Source organism: Staurois parvus, unplaced genomic scaffold, assembly GCF_062004578.1.
Source record: "Staurois parvus isolate SC_StPar_1 unplaced genomic scaffold, SC_StPar_1.0 ptg000347l, whole genome shotgun sequence".
Classification (NCBI taxonomy): domain Eukaryota; kingdom Metazoa; phylum Chordata; class Amphibia; order Anura; family Ranidae; genus Staurois; species Staurois parvus.
Genome location: NW_028318143.1, coordinates 4,498,681 through 4,516,179, shown reverse-complemented (window position 1 = coordinate 4,516,179; position 17,499 = coordinate 4,498,681). Strand labels below are relative to the sequence as shown.

At 41.7% G+C, this 17,499-nt stretch overlaps 1 protein-coding gene across 2 annotated transcripts in view; it reads left to right on the top strand.

Annotated features, from left to right (window-relative positions):
• The window catches only part of TTLL7 (tubulin tyrosine ligase like 7), a 289,604-nt gene extending 272,771 nt beyond the window's left edge, over window positions 1-16,833 (top strand). For both annotated transcript variants that reach the window (XM_089684390.1, XM_089684389.1), the window contains exon 21: window positions 8,266-16,833. In XM_089684390.1, coding sequence (XP_089540516.1) covers window positions 8,266-8,380 — 115 coding nt within the window. In that variant the 3' untranslated portion in view covers window positions 8,381-16,833. The remainder of the gene's footprint in view (window positions 1-8,265) is intronic.
• Window positions 16,834-17,499: the final 666 nt, after the last annotated feature.

Genomic DNA, 17,499 nt, shown 5'->3' with positions numbered 1-17,499 from the left:
AAATGTTTGTGCTACTGTAGCTGAGGAGCCTGAAATACAAGGTGATGACTTTTTGTAGTACTGTCCCGGAAAAGCACAAAACTCTCTTGGAGGTCAAACAGTGTGGAGGAGTAAGAATTAAGTTCAGGGACAGACATACCACTTGTGCAGACTGTGCAGCTGCATAAGGGTCCTCTGTGACTTATGAGTCCATTTATGTCCATTTTACTAGATGTGGTTCTGGGCCTACTCCCAATATCATGTAGACTTAGACACGGCCCAATCCTGTCTAGCTTTCTTTCAATAAACAGTGAATGAGTCTTTACTTGGTCAGCAGTTGAATGGGGGGACCAACAGTTGGTCTTACATAGGGGCCGCTTGATGACTGGCTGCCATCGTTTGAGATTCTATGAATGAAATCATTTGAGCCTCTAAAAAGAAAGTTTCAAAATTTGGGTAACACCAATATGTAATCAAGAACACAGAAAGAACAAAGGGCTGGCTTCACAAGATGATGGAAATATCTCAGCCAGATGGAAGCCATTATGATCACTTAAGTGTTGGGTTTTATTCCACCATTATCCATCACTCCGTCCATTGAAAGTGCCCCTACTGGACTCAGAAGCACTCTTAGGCTTCATTCATATGGGTGGCTGCCAGTGATTCTCACTGACGGAGAATTTAATCATGGAGTGTGTGCGAACAGCCACAGCCACCATTGACATGGCAAGATTTGTACCATGTAGACAAAGCAATGGCTGGCGCCGCCGCTGTTCAGTTGTAACTACTCATTAATCTGTGTGGTTTCATGCGATTAGGAACTCTGACCAACCCTGGACACAGACAGTTTGCATCCAGCAAATGTGTTTCTGACTACATGCAAACTGAGGTGGTCTTTATCTGACAATGCAGCTATGGAGGCTTCATTAATAGTTGGTGCTTGTCTCTTCCTCCAAGCACTTCCATGAGACAGGTACCGGCAAGAGAAATGCAGAGAAAGGAGGGGATGTGTCAGCCTCCCATCCTTCTGCATTCTTCTTGCTGGTGCTTGTTTTGGAAAACAGTTTGGAGCCAGAGACATGCAGCCATCTCCTTGCTAGCTGCGTTGTCAGACAACTGTGGGGGGGGGGGGGATGTCTTGTTTAACCATGTACCTAGCCTTCCACAGCACATAGGAAGATGGGACAAAGTTCTATATGGCAAAACACATGTTAAAAAATATAATCTACTTCTTTAAAATCAGGGAAAGTCAATCCTCGGTAATAAAGTGTAACTAAATCAGAGAGGTGCCCAGAATATACTTTTCTTGCTAGTAAAGTTAAGAAAACTAACGTTTTAGAACACAGTACTGTTTTACTTTAAATTCTGATGTGGTCTGTTTATACTGTGAATAAGCAACTCTTATGCCAGGTACGCTGACACTGGATGTTCACCAGAATGAATTAGGTGTTTCCAGAATCACTTCTTAGCCTTCTTTGAACATATGTTTATATAATCTCCTAGATATTTGCAGAGAAGCTGACAAACTGCTGGTGAAAACCACCGCCTGGAAACATATTGCTTTTTCCTCCCCAAAGTGCAGAACAATGCAAGATGAGCAGCAAGGATGTTTCCTCTCTAATAAACTACATTTTACTTTTCTGTAAATTTACAAGCATCAGGGACCTGTCTGGGCCAGAGCTGTATGTCATGCACCACTAATGGGAAACAGATACCTGCTCCGATCTGCACTCCAGTCTCCAGGAGGATCTTGATGGCCTAGAGCTGCTGGATATCTCCCATGGCTGGACTGCTCACTAGGGGGCACTGTTGCATAGATTGCTGAAACAGCATCAACTCCAGGCAGCTTCATAGGATGGATTTGTAAGACAATCTTTTGCTCAAGTCAGAATGTCTTTAAAATGTAGCTTTACCCTCATTTGTTAAATCTTCAGCAATCAGATTAATCAGATTTATCAGACACCAATCTGGGTGAGGCTGTAACCTTTCCCCACCTGTCCCTGTGTTGTGCAACCTCCCTCTCATGCTCCCTAATGTGTGGGTAAGGCTTAGTGGGTTAAGAGGGATGGCTATAATACAATGTAAAATCAAATTACATTTTTGCAAGTGTAAAGTGCCCACGTCTTGCTGAGATTCATGGGGTTTGTGCATTGCTGAAGACAGAATCAGGAGCCAGCATGATTTCCAAGGGTATAGACTCAGAAACATGTCTGACTGTGTCGAGTGGAGTAGTTCTACAAAATGAACCTGTGCTTTGGAAAGAAGAAAAAAGCAACCAAATGCCTGTGCTCCTCTGCTGGACAGTGGACTCCACAATGTCAATATCCCCGCATAAGTAAGAAAGGAATGCAAGCCTTGCTGCCCTCAATGGACCAAGGAAATCCAAAGAGAACTGTAAATAGGAAACAAAAAGAGGGCTCACAGGCCTAGTGCATTACCTTTAAAAATTAGATTTATTTATAAAAAGTAAAATACTCACAAGAGAAATAAAATCAAATGGAAAGCATGTCACAAGGGATGCAATGTGGTCCAAAACCCCTGAAGGTGGTCTGGTGGGGGACTGTAGACCTCTAGATAGCTGGTGGCTGACGCGTTTTGAGGTTGTACCTCTTCCTCAGAGCCAGTCATCCATTGTGCGCCCTCTTTTTGTTTCCTATATACTGAACCTGTGCTTTGCCCATGTAGTGTAAAGGAACAGGTTCTGTTCAGGCCTTTCAAGTTGGTTATACTCACCTCCTCTTCCTTTCTTTGCTACTGGTAAAATGCCTCTGTGTATTCTCCATCGCTCCATCTACCATTCACACTAAGGATTCGGTCTCTAACACCACATTTACCAATGGGCCCTGAGGCACCTGCAGTGTTACACTGCTGTCTGGTGATGTGCAGTGCCAATTCAGTGCAGTGTGGAAAAATGCAGACAAGCTACAATTTTCTGCACTGCAATGCACCACACATCACATCAGCATTGTGCTGTGAACGGGGCACATAGAAAACTGTTGTTTTCTATGTGTTCTGGCCGTGAGCCACGTTTATCTATTATGGGAAAATGCAGGTCTCCATGCATAGTGTGGATGATCCCCATAATGATACATTTTAGCATACAGGGTTCTGTGTCCATTCTGTACAATGCAAGGTGCTGTTTACCTTTTCTTTAACCTTTTTTTCTTTCTAGATGGCATTGCTGTGACAGGCGTTGGTCAGGTGCACAGAAATGCTAGTCACCGCACATTTAATTAACTAAGATTTCTGCACCATTATAATGTCACAAAAACTTTCAGACGTGGCATGCACCACATTAACCAAGCAGATAGGCCTGTTCCAGAGTGGCATAGAAACTAACTCAGGTCTGCACCTGATAAACAACGTGAATATGGCAGTTTTTCATACAGAAAACTTTGACAGATTTCTTCGCCTGTGTAGTGATTGCACGACACGAGCAGGGAGTGTGCTGGGTTAACATCCTCCTCTTCCCTCTGCTCTGAGCTGAGCGGTGGGTGGGGATGGCTTTGAGATCGGAGCTTGGTCCCTCTCTGGGCACTGTGGTTCCATGCATCGGCACCTACACCACTGCAGGATATAGTAGCGATGCACCAGCCAGCTGATGGAACCACGGCACATTCAGCCAACCAGGCATCCAACACAACCAGAACAGAGTCAGATGCAGAAGATTTTTCAGCAAGAGAAACTCTTCAACAAAGCAAAAATTGGCACCTCGGGCAGCAGGACAGTTAGGTCATTTACAGATAAGCGCTTTTTTCACATTTTTAACCTTTTGCTGCCCATGTAACGCCCATATATGTGTGTAACAGAAAGGGGGGTGGGCTTTAATGCCCACATGCCATGCATATGCTGCACAGTGAACAAGCTGTCATAGACAGCTCTTGGTCCCTTGTTATGATCGACAGCATCGACAACCAATCACAGTGGTCATGTGATCGGAAAGTCTGTTTGTCCATCCTACCCACTGAAAGGGACACCGGGGCTGGGCAAGAAGGGGTTAAACAGCAACAAAGTTGCTTTAAGGTGCTGTAAAATGGATAACAGCTACTCAGCATTCCACCCCAAGGCCCTTTCCTTGCTGTACTTGTTTGTTTGTAGTTTTGTTTTCTGTTGTATCAGTCCAACAATTAACATGAAGCTCCATGAACTGTGCACATTGCTATTAAGTGTCTCATCCATGGCAATTAGCAGAGTTCCAATCTGAACATACCTGCGCACCAGCCATAATTCATGCTGTCATTCTACCTCTCTTATCTTTCTCGTTATTAAATAAATATCTCATTTCAAAGGAATGAGAAAATGGTCATTTCTGACCGGGTGCTCACAAGCTAGATGAAGGACTGCAGAACATTTCAGCGGTAATTGGAGCCAGTAGCGTGTCAGCATAAAAGCCAATTGTGTGTGTAATACTCCAATTGAGTGTGAAGTGTTTAGTGTAGGGCCATGGTCCGCATAAAGAAATCACAATCCGTCGGAGAAGGAACTAACAATTTTTGTGTGAGTTTTCTGATCTCTTTTATGCACTTACGTCTGAATCGACACGGTATGTAGTCTGTTAGCGTTCACTTCTTTTAGAAAAGCTGTCACAACTCCTGAAAACAAGCAAACAAACATGGCAGTAAGATGGACCTCTCCTTCCTCGAGTTGACAGCACAAGGAATTGAAAGGGGGAGACTGACACTCCAGAAAGTGTTGGGTTCCAAGTGAACTTTAGAGTAGAATTTGACATGAATGGAGCACCGTTTTGGGCAATGGGAGGGTATTTACATTGGTTTATATACAAGTATACCTGTTTGTAATTTTTTATTAATGTCAGCTGTACTTTAAATAGAACATACTTTTCCCTATCCCTCTTACCTAATCTTAAAAAGATCCCTCTACTCCATCCCCCTAGCCCCCTTATCTAATAAAATAACGCTCCATCCACTCTCCATAGCCCTCTTACCTAATCCCTCCATCTACTCTCTCTAACCTCATAATCTAATCCAAAAAACAAACCCTCCATCTCAGCTTCTTATCCCTCTTACCTAATCTAAAAAAGAACCCTCCATCTCTTCTTCCTAGCTCCCCTACCTAATATACAAAAAAAACAATCCTTCATCTACTCTCCCTAGTACCATTACCTAATCAAAAAAAGAACCCTCCATCCCCTTTCCCTAGCCCTCTTACCTAATCTAAAAAAAACCCCACTATTCCCTCTCCCTAACCCCTTTACTGATTCTAAAAAAAGATTAATCTATATTTTCTCCCTAGTCCTCTTACCCAATCCAAAAAAAGGACCCTCCTTCCCCTCTCCCTACCGATTTACTTAATATGAGCCCTGGTTTACACTAGCCCGCACGCTGTGGGCTGGTTGCAGGTGCAGTAATCTCATCTGTTCCCACCCGCATCTGCATCAAGTTTGTCTTGCGAGACTCACAGGAGTTCCCTTCATTCTGAATGCAGCCTCCACGCATCTCATCCCGCAGTGTGATCGTGGGTGCTGGGAACCACACTGAATCCGCTTAGTCAAAAAGACCATGCGATTTCCCTTCGGATGTGTTTTGGAAAAGGTCCATGCACCTTTTCTTTGCATGAAACGCAGGTACAGCAGTCCATTCAAATGAAACAACAAACGTGGGCCGCATGGCCCACACTAGTGTGAACCAGGCCTAAAGAAACCCTCCATCTCCACTTCGTAGTTCACTTACCTAATTTAAAAAAGAACCCTCCACCCCTCTCCCTAGCCCGCTTGCTTAATTTAACCATTTGCCACCCGCCCTATGGCCGAATGGCGGCCGGCAAATGTCATCAGCGTTCTGGGTGGACGCCATATAGCGTCCTCCCGCACATGCGCAGATTGTGCTCCTGCAGAGCCGCGCAGCGGCACGATCTGTCACCGGCCGTGTACCTCGGACAGGGCTGATGACAGATCTGAGTATCGGCCCTCGTTGCTGGTACCATGTGACCTGCTGTGACCAATCACAGCAGGTCACATGACAGTTGTATACAATGGATGGCTTCATTCATGCCATCCATTGTATGCTAGTGTCTAGCTGTGAATGGTCACAGCTAATCACATGCACATGTCATGTGATTACCTGTGGCCAAATCACAGCTAAGCACAAAAAAAAACAAAAAAAAAAAACCCTGAATGAATCGATGTCATTCAGGTAAATGCTTGCTTATAGAAAAGTAATTCTTTGCTATAAGCAAATTGTGTAAAAAAAAAAAATACTGATCACTTCCCAAAAGTAGTACAATGTTACTATGGTATCATTGTACTACTTAAAAAAAAGAAAACAAATTTAATAAATTATAAAAAAATATATATATATTTTTTTCATACTGTCACCAGTCAGTGTCCCTGATCACCGCCATGCCAGTTATATGATGACGCAGTACTGCACTGGTGACAATATGTAAAAAAAAAAATAGTGAAACTAATTTTTTTAATGTTTTCATTTTCCAAAAAATTATGACAAAAAAAAATACAACTTCAAAAAACTCGCCATGCCTCTTATGAAGTACGTCAGACTGTCTACTTTGCAAAAAGGGGTCATTTGGGGGATATCTGTACTGTTCTGACATTCTTGGACCTCAAGAAATTAGATTGGCTGTCAGTACTTCAGGATTGATCAATATTCAGATCTATACCATAGTTTGTGAACTCTATAACTTTCCTACAAACTAAAAAATACATCCTAATTTGGGTTATTTTCACCAAAGACATGTAGCAGAATACATCTCGGCCTAAATTTATGAAGAACAATTATTTATTTGCAAACTTTTATAACAGAAACAAAGAAAAACGTGTGTTTTTTTCAAAATTTGTGGTCTTTTTTTGTTAATTTAGCAAAAAATAAAAACCCCAGTGGTGATTAAATACCACCAAAAGAAAGCTCTAGTTGTGTGAAGAAAATGATAAAATTTTAGTTTGGGTACAATGTTTTATGACCGCTCAATTGTCATTCAAAGTGTGAGAGCGCTGAAACCTGAAAACTGGCCTGGGCAGGAAGGTGTAAAATTGCCCGGTATTGAATTGGTTAAAAAAGAACCCTCCACCCCTCTCCCTAGCCCACTTATCTAATTTAAAAAAGAACCCTCCTTCCCATCTCTCTTGCCCCCTTGCCTAATCTAAAGCTGGCCATATGCAGACCAAATGTCGGCCAGTTCCCGCTGAATCGGTCAAAATATGGTGGCCCTGTTGGCACCACTTGTTTTGGAAAAGTACATTTTTCAGTTGACCTGTGTTTAAGGAGCCAGGAGTAAAATTCTAGGTTGAAAAGCATCAGTCGACCAGTGAATTGTTGGTGCAATGCACAAGATCCTGCAAACTCTTCTTCCAGCCCCAGTTCTGCACTGAGGTATGGACCCTCAGATATAGAGCTGGAAGAAGTAAATAATGGGCTACAAGTGTGGGGACATCACTGCCCTTGTGTTCCATTGAGAACTTAGCCCTCTTAAATAATCTAAAATAGAACCCTCCATCCCCTCTAACCCCCCTAAAAAAGGACTCTCCCCTCTATCCACTCTCCTTAGCCCCCTTACCTAATCCAAAGAAAGAACCCTCCATGCCATCTCCCTAGTCCTCCTACTGTGTTGTATCACCTCCTCACTGCCTGTTTTACCCCCTGAATGCTGTACTACAACACCACAACCATGTGCATTTGGCAGGTGGTAGTGCTCACCAAGAGCAACAGGAGATATAATTCCTTTCAAGTCTATGAAGCAAAATATTGCAGTCACAACATATGTACACTCCTTATGCCACTGCCTTTCCAGCTAGAGTGGTAGCGTTTGAGGAGTGATAAAAAATGCACCCCAACCGTGGGATTTTATCACCCCCCAACCACAAGTGTAAAAAAATCTCTCAGTCTGGTTGAAGTTGACACATCTTCCCTTTCATTTCTTTTGGTTTGTGGATAAGTTGTATCATAAAACACAAGTAAGTTGCCTCTTGACAGTCAGCTCCATGAAACAGAACTCTCTATTATAACTTTGTTGACAGAATTCCTACTGCTATGTGATTGGCTGCCTCAGCTGCAGTGAAGATAGAAGTTCTTTTAATTATACCATGTAAAAGGGAGTCAAGAAGAAATCGACTTCTATATTATAATTAGCCGGAATGAGATCCCTCTACAAGGCTGGTCTAGAAATGATTTAAAGTATACCTGTTACCAAGTAGAGAACAGAGGAAATATTTGTATGGACCAAGCCACTATTTGTCTCACATTTTGATAATAAATATAATTAATCATTTGTGGACGTGTCATGTCATTGACTTTATCTGTGCTTTCGTTGCAGGTATTTACTGCCGGTGGTCCCACAATTCAGCATTAAAATGTCGTCTTCCAGCACTGGTTTGTCTGGATTGCCTCGTTCCAACTATGTGTTTACCTCACGACTTCACCATTACTGAGGGAATAGAATGTTTTTTTTTTCTTTTGGGCCTTGTAAATAATAGCATTTTAATTTCCTGTCTACTTTCCGATGGTGCTAAGCACAGCTGTCCTACTGCACCTATACAGATCCACTGATTATTTACTGCAGATGTTTGAACTATGCTAATTTGTTTACAAGATCCCAGAGGCAAAGCCTCTTTTTTTTGTTAATTTTTGGCACAGTATACAGTGTATAATTAATAGAATGCTAACTTATTTTGCTTGTATAAGGAATGATGTGCTATTTATTAATATGTATGCTAAAGTGCGCCACATCATCTATACACACTGAAGATGGTCATTTTATGTTGTCAAGCACACAGGGGCAACCATTTTGTGTTATAGAACACAGAATGGAAGCATTTTGTGCAAGGGAATGCTTGAAGGCCTTTGTTTTATGTGAAGAAATACACAAAGGCAGCCATTTTGTACAAGGGAGTGCTTGAAGGCAGCCATTTTTTTGATGGAACACACACAGGCAGCCATTTTTGCAAGGGAATGCTTGAAGGCAGCCATTTTGTGTGATGGAACACACAAAGGCAGCCATTTTGTGCAAGGAAATGCTTGAAGGCAGCCGTTTTGTGTGATGGAACACATAAGGGTTCCTTGTGTGCTGAGATTTTGTGCAAGGGAATGCTTGAAGGCAGCCATTTTTTGTGATGGAACTCACACAGGCAGCCATTTCTGCAAGGGAATGCTTGAAGGCAGCCATTTTTTGTGATGGAACACACAAAGGCAGCCATTTTATGCAAGGAAATACTTGAAGGCAGCCATTTTTTGTGATGGAACACACAAAGGCACCAATTTCTGCAAGGGAATGCTTGAAGGCAGCTATTTTGTGTGATGGAAAACAAGAAGGCAGCCATTTTGTGCAAGGTAATACTTGAAGGCAGCCATTTTTTGTGATGGAACACACAAAGGCACCAATTTCTGCAAGGGAATGCTTGAAGGCAGCTATTTTGTGTGATGGAAAACAAGAAGGCAGCCATTTTGTGCAAGGTAATACTTGAAGGCAGCCATTTTGTGTGATGGAACACACAAAGGCAGCCATTTTGTGCAAGGGAATGCTTGAAGGCAGCCATTTTGTTTGATGGAACACACAAGGGTTGATCTTGTGCTGATATTTTGTGCAAGGGAATGCGTGAAGGCAGTTGTTTTATGTGATGGAATACACAAAGGCAGCCATTTTGTGCAAGGGAGGCTTGAAGGCTGCCATTTGTTGTGATGGAACGCATAAGGCCAATTTGTGTGCCGAGCCCCTGAGGCAAGTCTCTTTGTGCGCTCAGTGACTTAAGTTTATGAATTCACTTGTCATGTCGCTAGAATATAGTGAATTGATAGGCTCTGGTCTCTTGGCTTCCTTACAAAATGTCCATCTCCACTGTTTTAGATGACTACTTTAGCGAGCTGAAATGCACAAAAAACTAGATAAGTAGAAAAACAATAGGAACAAAATACTGAAAATGCAGCAGTGTCTGGAAAAAAAAACATATTATCAGCCAAATCTCAACAAAACGTAATCCATTATTTGAACATATTGCATTTATTTAAGAATCAAGATGGTGGAGCAATGCTGTTTCGTGTTTGCTTGTGAATGACCTCTGACCTTTGCTGGCTCCATAACAATTACTTCAAAACATACCAAAATAACAAACAGCCACATTTTCAGTTCCGTTCTTTTTATCTTAGGTTACCTAATTTCCTACACAATTCCATCCTTTTTTATTATTATTTTACCTCAGAAACATTGTTATTGATTGATTGTCAACATTTCCAGTCGTGTCTTTATTATTTCAAGTTCAGCCATTTTATTCTTTCAAGTGTATTGCCTCGTGTCTGCCAAAAATTGTCCTAGCTGTCAAAAACTGTTACTTTTTTTTTATGACTGAAAAATGTTGAACGTTTTAACAAAATCAGTGTGTTCTTGGAAAAATATGTGACCAGTCAGGATGTGGTGACAGGAAAACAAAAAAAACAAACAAAAAAAATCCGGTTTCATCTAATCGACTGTTCACAGTCATTTAATTTATCCAACGCATGAATGAATTCAATCTCTTTAGTGGTGGCCATATTAGGAGCGATAGAATTGGCCGATCAGTGTCTGATTTTACAAAACTATCGAATTGGACATCCACTGAGTGAGACAAAAATGGCACAGCTGAGCAATGAGAGACAGATAATGACAATTTCAATTGAACTCAAGATGTTGGGTTGGGTTGTGGTGAAATAAAGAACGATTGTACAGGTTCACTCAATGGCATTTTATGCCCTTGTGAATCATGATTGATCTATATGTAAGGCCTTGTTCACACAGGGCATACAATACCGTGCAGGGCCATGTTTACCGAAACTGGGATGGACAGGTGTTCTGTGCATTCCCATACAGGCAGTTTCATTGATGTCTATTGGGATACAGCCACTGTGTCCCAATATGACATCCATGTGTGTGTTAGTGTGGGCCCCTGAATGCAGACAGGATGAGTTTGGGGGTCCTGCACGCACCCGCACACACGTGGATGTCGTATTGGGGCACAGTTGCTGTATCCCAATAGACATCAATGGGACTGTTTGCACAGGGATGCATGGAACATCTGTGTATTGTACACCCCATATGAACAAGCCCTAAGGGTACAAAAAAAATTATATTGATTGACCCTGTACTATTGATTATATTTTTGACCTTGGGTTGATCATCTTGGGTTGATCAGAATAGTCACTATGTTGCGCATCCCTTGGCCATGCCACTTTGCTTGAGGACTGCAAAGAAGAGGTACAGAAAGCTGCTTGCAAGCCACAAAAACACCAATTTGACATGCTGGAATTTCTTTTCATGCTTGACATACTAGCAAGAAAAGACAAGAGAAAAACCGGTGCGGTCGCTATGGGTAGCACGGGCAGTTTTTTCTTGACACAATTCCACTTAGAAAAGGCCCAGTCATGCCCAGTTTGGGTCACATCACTGATCGGCTCATTCTTTACATTTGTAGACCTTTGTCTCCGAGTGCCAAAAATGCCACCACTCTCAGCCAGTATTTAAGTAATTTAGACGCCTGCCCTTGGTTAGCCCAAATACCATCTCAGTTATCAAACTATCTGGGTAGATTTCTGCCCATTTTACCAACTGCCTTCAAAATAACTGCTGTTTTGTCCATATAGCTAATATACTCATGAGCTTGTACAGTAAATTCTTATTTACATGGGGTGTACTACAGTATACACCCTCGTAAGGGCCGTGTTTGCCCTTACGGGGATGCACAGGTGTTCCATGCATCCCCAGTCAGGCAGTCCTATTCATGTCAATTGTGGCACTGCGGTGGGTGCAGATGGATGGCCCCAAATGCACACAGTGTCTGCATTCGGGGCTGTGTACTCGCAGGGATATCATATTGGGAGCAGCAACTGTGTCTGTGCAGCCGCTGTGTCCCAATTGACTTCCCCTTGAGTGTAAACATGGCCCCTGCATGGGTATACACTGTGGTACGGCCATGTGAATGAGGCCTAAGGCAGTACAAAGTGAATACACTAAGCACAGTAAACCATGGAATCCATTCAAGACTAAAATCTGATTAATTATTATGGGTAACTACACTTCACAAAATGTTATCGATCATTGCAATGCTCCATAAATAAGCCACTTAAAGTATATGTAAAATCAAAATTTAGAACACCTGTCAGGTTTTTATTGATGTCTGTGTCCCCGTTATGGAGATTCACCTTCTCTATTTGTCTAGTTTACTGTTATAATCAAAAGTGAAATTGAAAAAATCCCATATTTTGTGTTTATACCAGAACAGGAATAGAGGGAAATCTTCCAATGGGGGATACTAGTCAGGAATTCCCTCACTTTGGAGGAATGTCTTCTCACTTCCTTAGGCTTTAGGACAGGAAGGGAAATCTCCCCAATGGGAAACAGATGGTGAAACTGACAGGGGTTATAACCCTTCCTTACTCTTTTAAAAATTGAAAAAAAACAGTTTTAACTTTGGTTCTACATTAAAGCGTAACTCCAGATTTGTTTTAAAATAATGTACTGCATATGGGAGATGTGCAAACAATGCTTCAATGTACTGTATTTATCTTCTGGTCAGAAATGTTTGATGATTGCCAAATGGGATTCAGAATTCACTTAACAATACTGCAGAAGACATCAGTTATAGTCAAGACATAACTGTTGTAACTGATGTACATATTACTTGCAGGTCATTTTATGCAATATAGTATCCTTAGCACCCCCTTAGTTGGGAATACAAGTTGAAGGTCCCAGTATTATAAAGCTTTCCAAGGAATCAAGAGTTGCACATTTATTAAAGCAGAACTAAACCCATCAATTTAACGTTTTCCAAAACAGTTACAGTCAAGGCATGCTGTGAATGATAACTCTCACGGTTGCTTATGCTGCCAACTGAACTGTCAAGGTATCAAACGGCTGGTGTCATCACTGATCACATGTGCAGCACCATGGCAGTTTCAGAGCAAACAGAGGCCAAGATGTCAGCTTCCTGGGCTGTAAAGGATAGGAGGATTTAGTTCCACTTTAAGATAGTACAAAGTGGTTTAACTATGCACAAAATGTTGAAACTCTGTGCAATTAGATCGATTTAATTTGGAAATCTGGAAGTGCAATGGTTGCTACAAATTAATGTACTGTAACCATTTAGCCAAAATTGGTAGACTCCAGTTTGCTAGCTTCAGGATTTAGTAATGACTTTATACGGAGGAATGTTTGTTAAGTGCTGCCAGGCTTATACAAACACTTCCACATGCTCACGTTTTAGATTCATTAAAACATAATTAAATGTACTTTTGTGAATAGCTGCTAGAAGTACCTGATTTACTCCTAGTATTAGCCTACTGTAATCCAGTGCACCAAGGGACAAACAGAGTCTGTTGTACTGCGCTGTCCATTTTGCACTGCATGCTTCCAGACAGGGAAGAGAGAAGAGTGGTAATCTCATTAGTGCCTTGCTGCTCCTTTATTGTCCAGTCACAGGCTGGGATGGTTCCTAGATCAGTCTACATGAAGGTCAAAGAGGGAGCTAGCAAGGCTGTCTGGGGAGCTTGCCTGATTCAGAAGACCAATTGAACAGCTTTGATAGATGAAAGAGTTTACATGTAGGCAATTCAGTTGTATACATTTTTGCTTGCCAATAAGCTTTAACTCCCATCTCTCCCCTAGACCAAATTATAAAATATTTCTTTCAACCACCCCACCCCCATGGTGTATGCAGAATATATTATTTGTTTTTTCTAGAGGGAATTCAGTGGAGAGTATTACATACCCTAATCCAGGATGCTGCAGCCTTCCTCCCCATCAGTTTCAGTGATGATGACTAGTTCACCGAAGCTACAGTTCTTCTCTGGTCATGTTGCCATTCCTCCCATTGACATTTTTGCATACAATGCAGGATTGACAGCCTTTTGGCTAAAATTAAGTGTAGTGTCTGTTCTTATCAGTTTTCAGAAACATAACACTGACAAGGGTGAGGTGCTGGTCAATAATTCCCGATGTAATAAGGAGGGTACAGTGGGAGAGATCTTTTTCCTCTTGGGTTGAATCTAACCTGGTTCTCCAGGTTTGCCCCCAGTTGTAGGCAGGACTCTCCCTAAATGCTAATAGCTTTCTGGTACGAATGTGACTGCATTTGTCTGGCCAGGAGCTGGGAGGTGCAAGGAGCTCCCAGTAATCTGCCCCCTGGAAGTTGCGTTCAAAGGTTGCCAGGAAACACTATGTTATTAGGACCCCACAGAGTTTCACTGGCACTTGGTCACGTCACTGCTTTTTCTTGAACACATCTGTTGGGCAAGTCTTATGGCTAGTCCAGGGGAAACCTTTATATTGGCCAAAAGGCCTGCCTTGTGTCACTGTACTTGGCATTTTTTGCTTTTTCACAGGCACTAGATCTGCATGCATGTTGTTTTTTGTTTTATCTCACAAAGAGAGAGTGTGCAGGATTATGGGGTCTGCCCTTGATGTTGGGGATGAGTATCTGTGGCCTTTTGGTTTTCTTCCTCTTCGGGAGAGCCCTCCACTAAGTACTTTGAAGACCAGCTTCAGCAGGTCCCTAAGGATTGGGGATTTATCTGGCTTGGGCCTAGGTAGGCCATAGAGTGCCTTGCCCCCATTAGGAACCTTGCCCCCGAAGGGTTCAGGGATTGAGGTCCTTACTCTCTGTTAAACCTTCCATCCTAGATAGAGCAGGCACTATATCCTGCATATGCTGGGGGTATGGGGGTGGGGGGGCATAGAATTTTTTTTTAAATCAGTGCAAAGTTAATCTTTAAATTATAGTTAGTTGTGTCTCTACAGTTATCATGTCACTCTTATGCAGTGTAACCAGTAACCACAAGGCTCACACATTGAGCACCATATGCTGATATGAGTGACCCTTGCAAAGTGCTAGAGGTCTGTAAAGACAACTTTAACACTTTTTAAATTAAGTGTGGCTGACGGTAAGCCTATAAGTCTCCTAATGGTAACTCTGTTATGTCTTCATTAGATTGCTGTGTTGCTTAGAAAAGCTTACTGCACTGGGAATATCATCTCAGATAAATTAAGTGTTCAGATTAAGAACATCTAAGGGGATGAGGAGATGTAGTATTTCATAGAAAACCAAAATTAATCATGTATTGCTACTACATGTAGAACTTCTCATATTAGCTGGTGCTTTGTGTGAGACAGCAGAGGTTCAACTTTCCTGTGTGCTGGCAGTACAGAGTATTTTACCCCTTGCTGTAGCAGCTATAACAAAGTAAAAGAGTCCCATTGAAATTACTGACAGTATATGCGGCATTAGAATAATAAATAATAACTGTTCATTTGAGGCTGAAAGAAGAATTCCAGGCATGGACATTTGTACATAGATACAATGGTCCAGCTTGGACTAGTGTAACCATATAACCATACCTGGCCTATCCCCCTGGAAACTGTAAATCACTGTAGTAGGCCCACTACTCCAGTGATCTTCACTTGCTTCCTAGTCTAGTGCCGAGCGGCTGACCTACTGCACTCTGAACACAGGAGGCCCTGCAAATCCCAGGTGCATTTTCTCAAAGAATGCAAAATATTCTCTGATGGGATCAGGGGGAGAGGCCGGGCAGTGATGTCACTATCTCCACCTCATCCAATTAGAGAGTGCTTTGCATTCATTGAGAAAACATAAAGTGTTCTCTGAATGGCACCTGTGCAAACAGGTAACCTCATGTATTCAATAAGAAGCAGGTCAGCCATTTGGCACGGGACCTAGAAGCTTGTGAAGATCACTATACTAACAGTGCCTACTATAATGATTTGAAGCTGCCACAGCAGTGATTCTTAGCTTTTTTTCAGTCCTGGACCTCTTTAAGAACCTGAAGAAAGCTATGGCCAAATTTAAATGGTAGGCCAACATGGGTCAAGAAACGCTTAGTGGTCAGCACTATGAGCAGTGGCAGGGTACGTTTACTTCAATTTCTTTCAGTGGGAAACTATTGATTAGGACAAGGAGGAGGGCTGTATAGTAAATGTAAATGTTATTTTTTATCTAACCCTTATGGACCCCATGACACCCATCTATGGACCACTTAGGGGTTACTGGACCCAAGGTTAAGAGCCCCAGTTCTGGAAGGATCCCACAGCTATGGTATATGCATAGTCGAATTGGTTCAAACTAGACCAATGTAACTATGTAAAAATATCCATACATTACTACAGCAAATACACTGGATTGGAATGCTCAGTGCCCATGCAACCACAGCAGACTGGTATTCACTATAATGCCTGCTATGGTTCTTGCAATTGACTAATAAGGGTTTTTTTTTTTTACTTAACAGACCTGGAGTTTCACTTTGATTTACATCTTCTCCACAAAAATCTTTTCTTTTCAATGTTCTTTATTTATTGAAATCATATACTCAGATATATGTTTGTTTTTAACTGATTTTCCCATTTGTTCAGTGGCAAACTACGACAATGTGCCATTATGAAGTCACTCTAGCAATATCTGCAGGCGCTGTACAAATCACAAACCTTTTTGGTTTGTTTACGTTTGTAATTCAGTTTCATTCTGTACGATGTGTTTTCTTGTCTGTAGATGAGTTAATGAGCCTAATGTCTCATTTGCATTTTGTATATGTTTCTTAAGGCATTTTTAATTGAGAAGAGTGGTAATTGCTGTAACCATTTTCCTGTCCTTGTAACACTGAAATGTAAATTGTAATGTTTGATACCTTAGTGAGGGAGCGAGTTTTCATGTCGTAGAGATCATGGCTGCATTTTGCACAGGGTAATAGAAGCACATAATGGCCTGGTCAAACATGGAAGTCATAGGCGATATAGACAATGAACATTTGTAGTAATGTTACAGATGAACTTTAGGCTAAAACCTTAATTTAATTATGTATTTGTTAAAAACATTAAAAAACATTAAAGTTTATCTAAACCCAAAAGTAAAAATGTAATTTCTTTCTTGTTCATTGAGAGACATGGAAAGCCTTTAACCTTTGGGCTATTCTGCTGCCTACAGGAGGATCTCTTATTTTTCTTGTTCATTGAGGGACATGGGTCGTCTCTAATCCTCCAGCAGTATTTAGAGTCTTCTTGTGTTCCTCAAAGGACTGCAAGAAAAGTTTTTTTTGGCGAATACAGAAATCTTTTACTTCTCGTTCATTGAGGGACACAGGAAGTCTCCAATCCTCCTGCAGGCAGCAGTATCTAAAGACTTCATGTGTCCCTCAATGGATTCCTAGCAAGCGATTTGCCAGTGAGTACATAAAACAATACTTTCTTTCATGATAGAGAGAGACATAGGATGCCTCCATTCCTCCTGCAGAAGGCATTATTGAAAGACTTCCTGTGTCCCTCTATGGACACCAAGAAAAGGATTTTACGATAAATACAAAAACCTTAATCTGGCCATAGATGGATTGAATCTTGGCTGGTTTAGCAGAGACTGGCTGAGATTTGATCCATCTATTGGCAGGCTGGTTGTACCTAAGTCGATCCATCGATCATATGGGGTACAATCAACCTGTCGGATTGTTTACATGTAAATCACTGCTGGTGGCTATAGCTGCTAGCAATGATGATCATTGTGTTCTGGCGGCCGGGAATGCTCCCTGT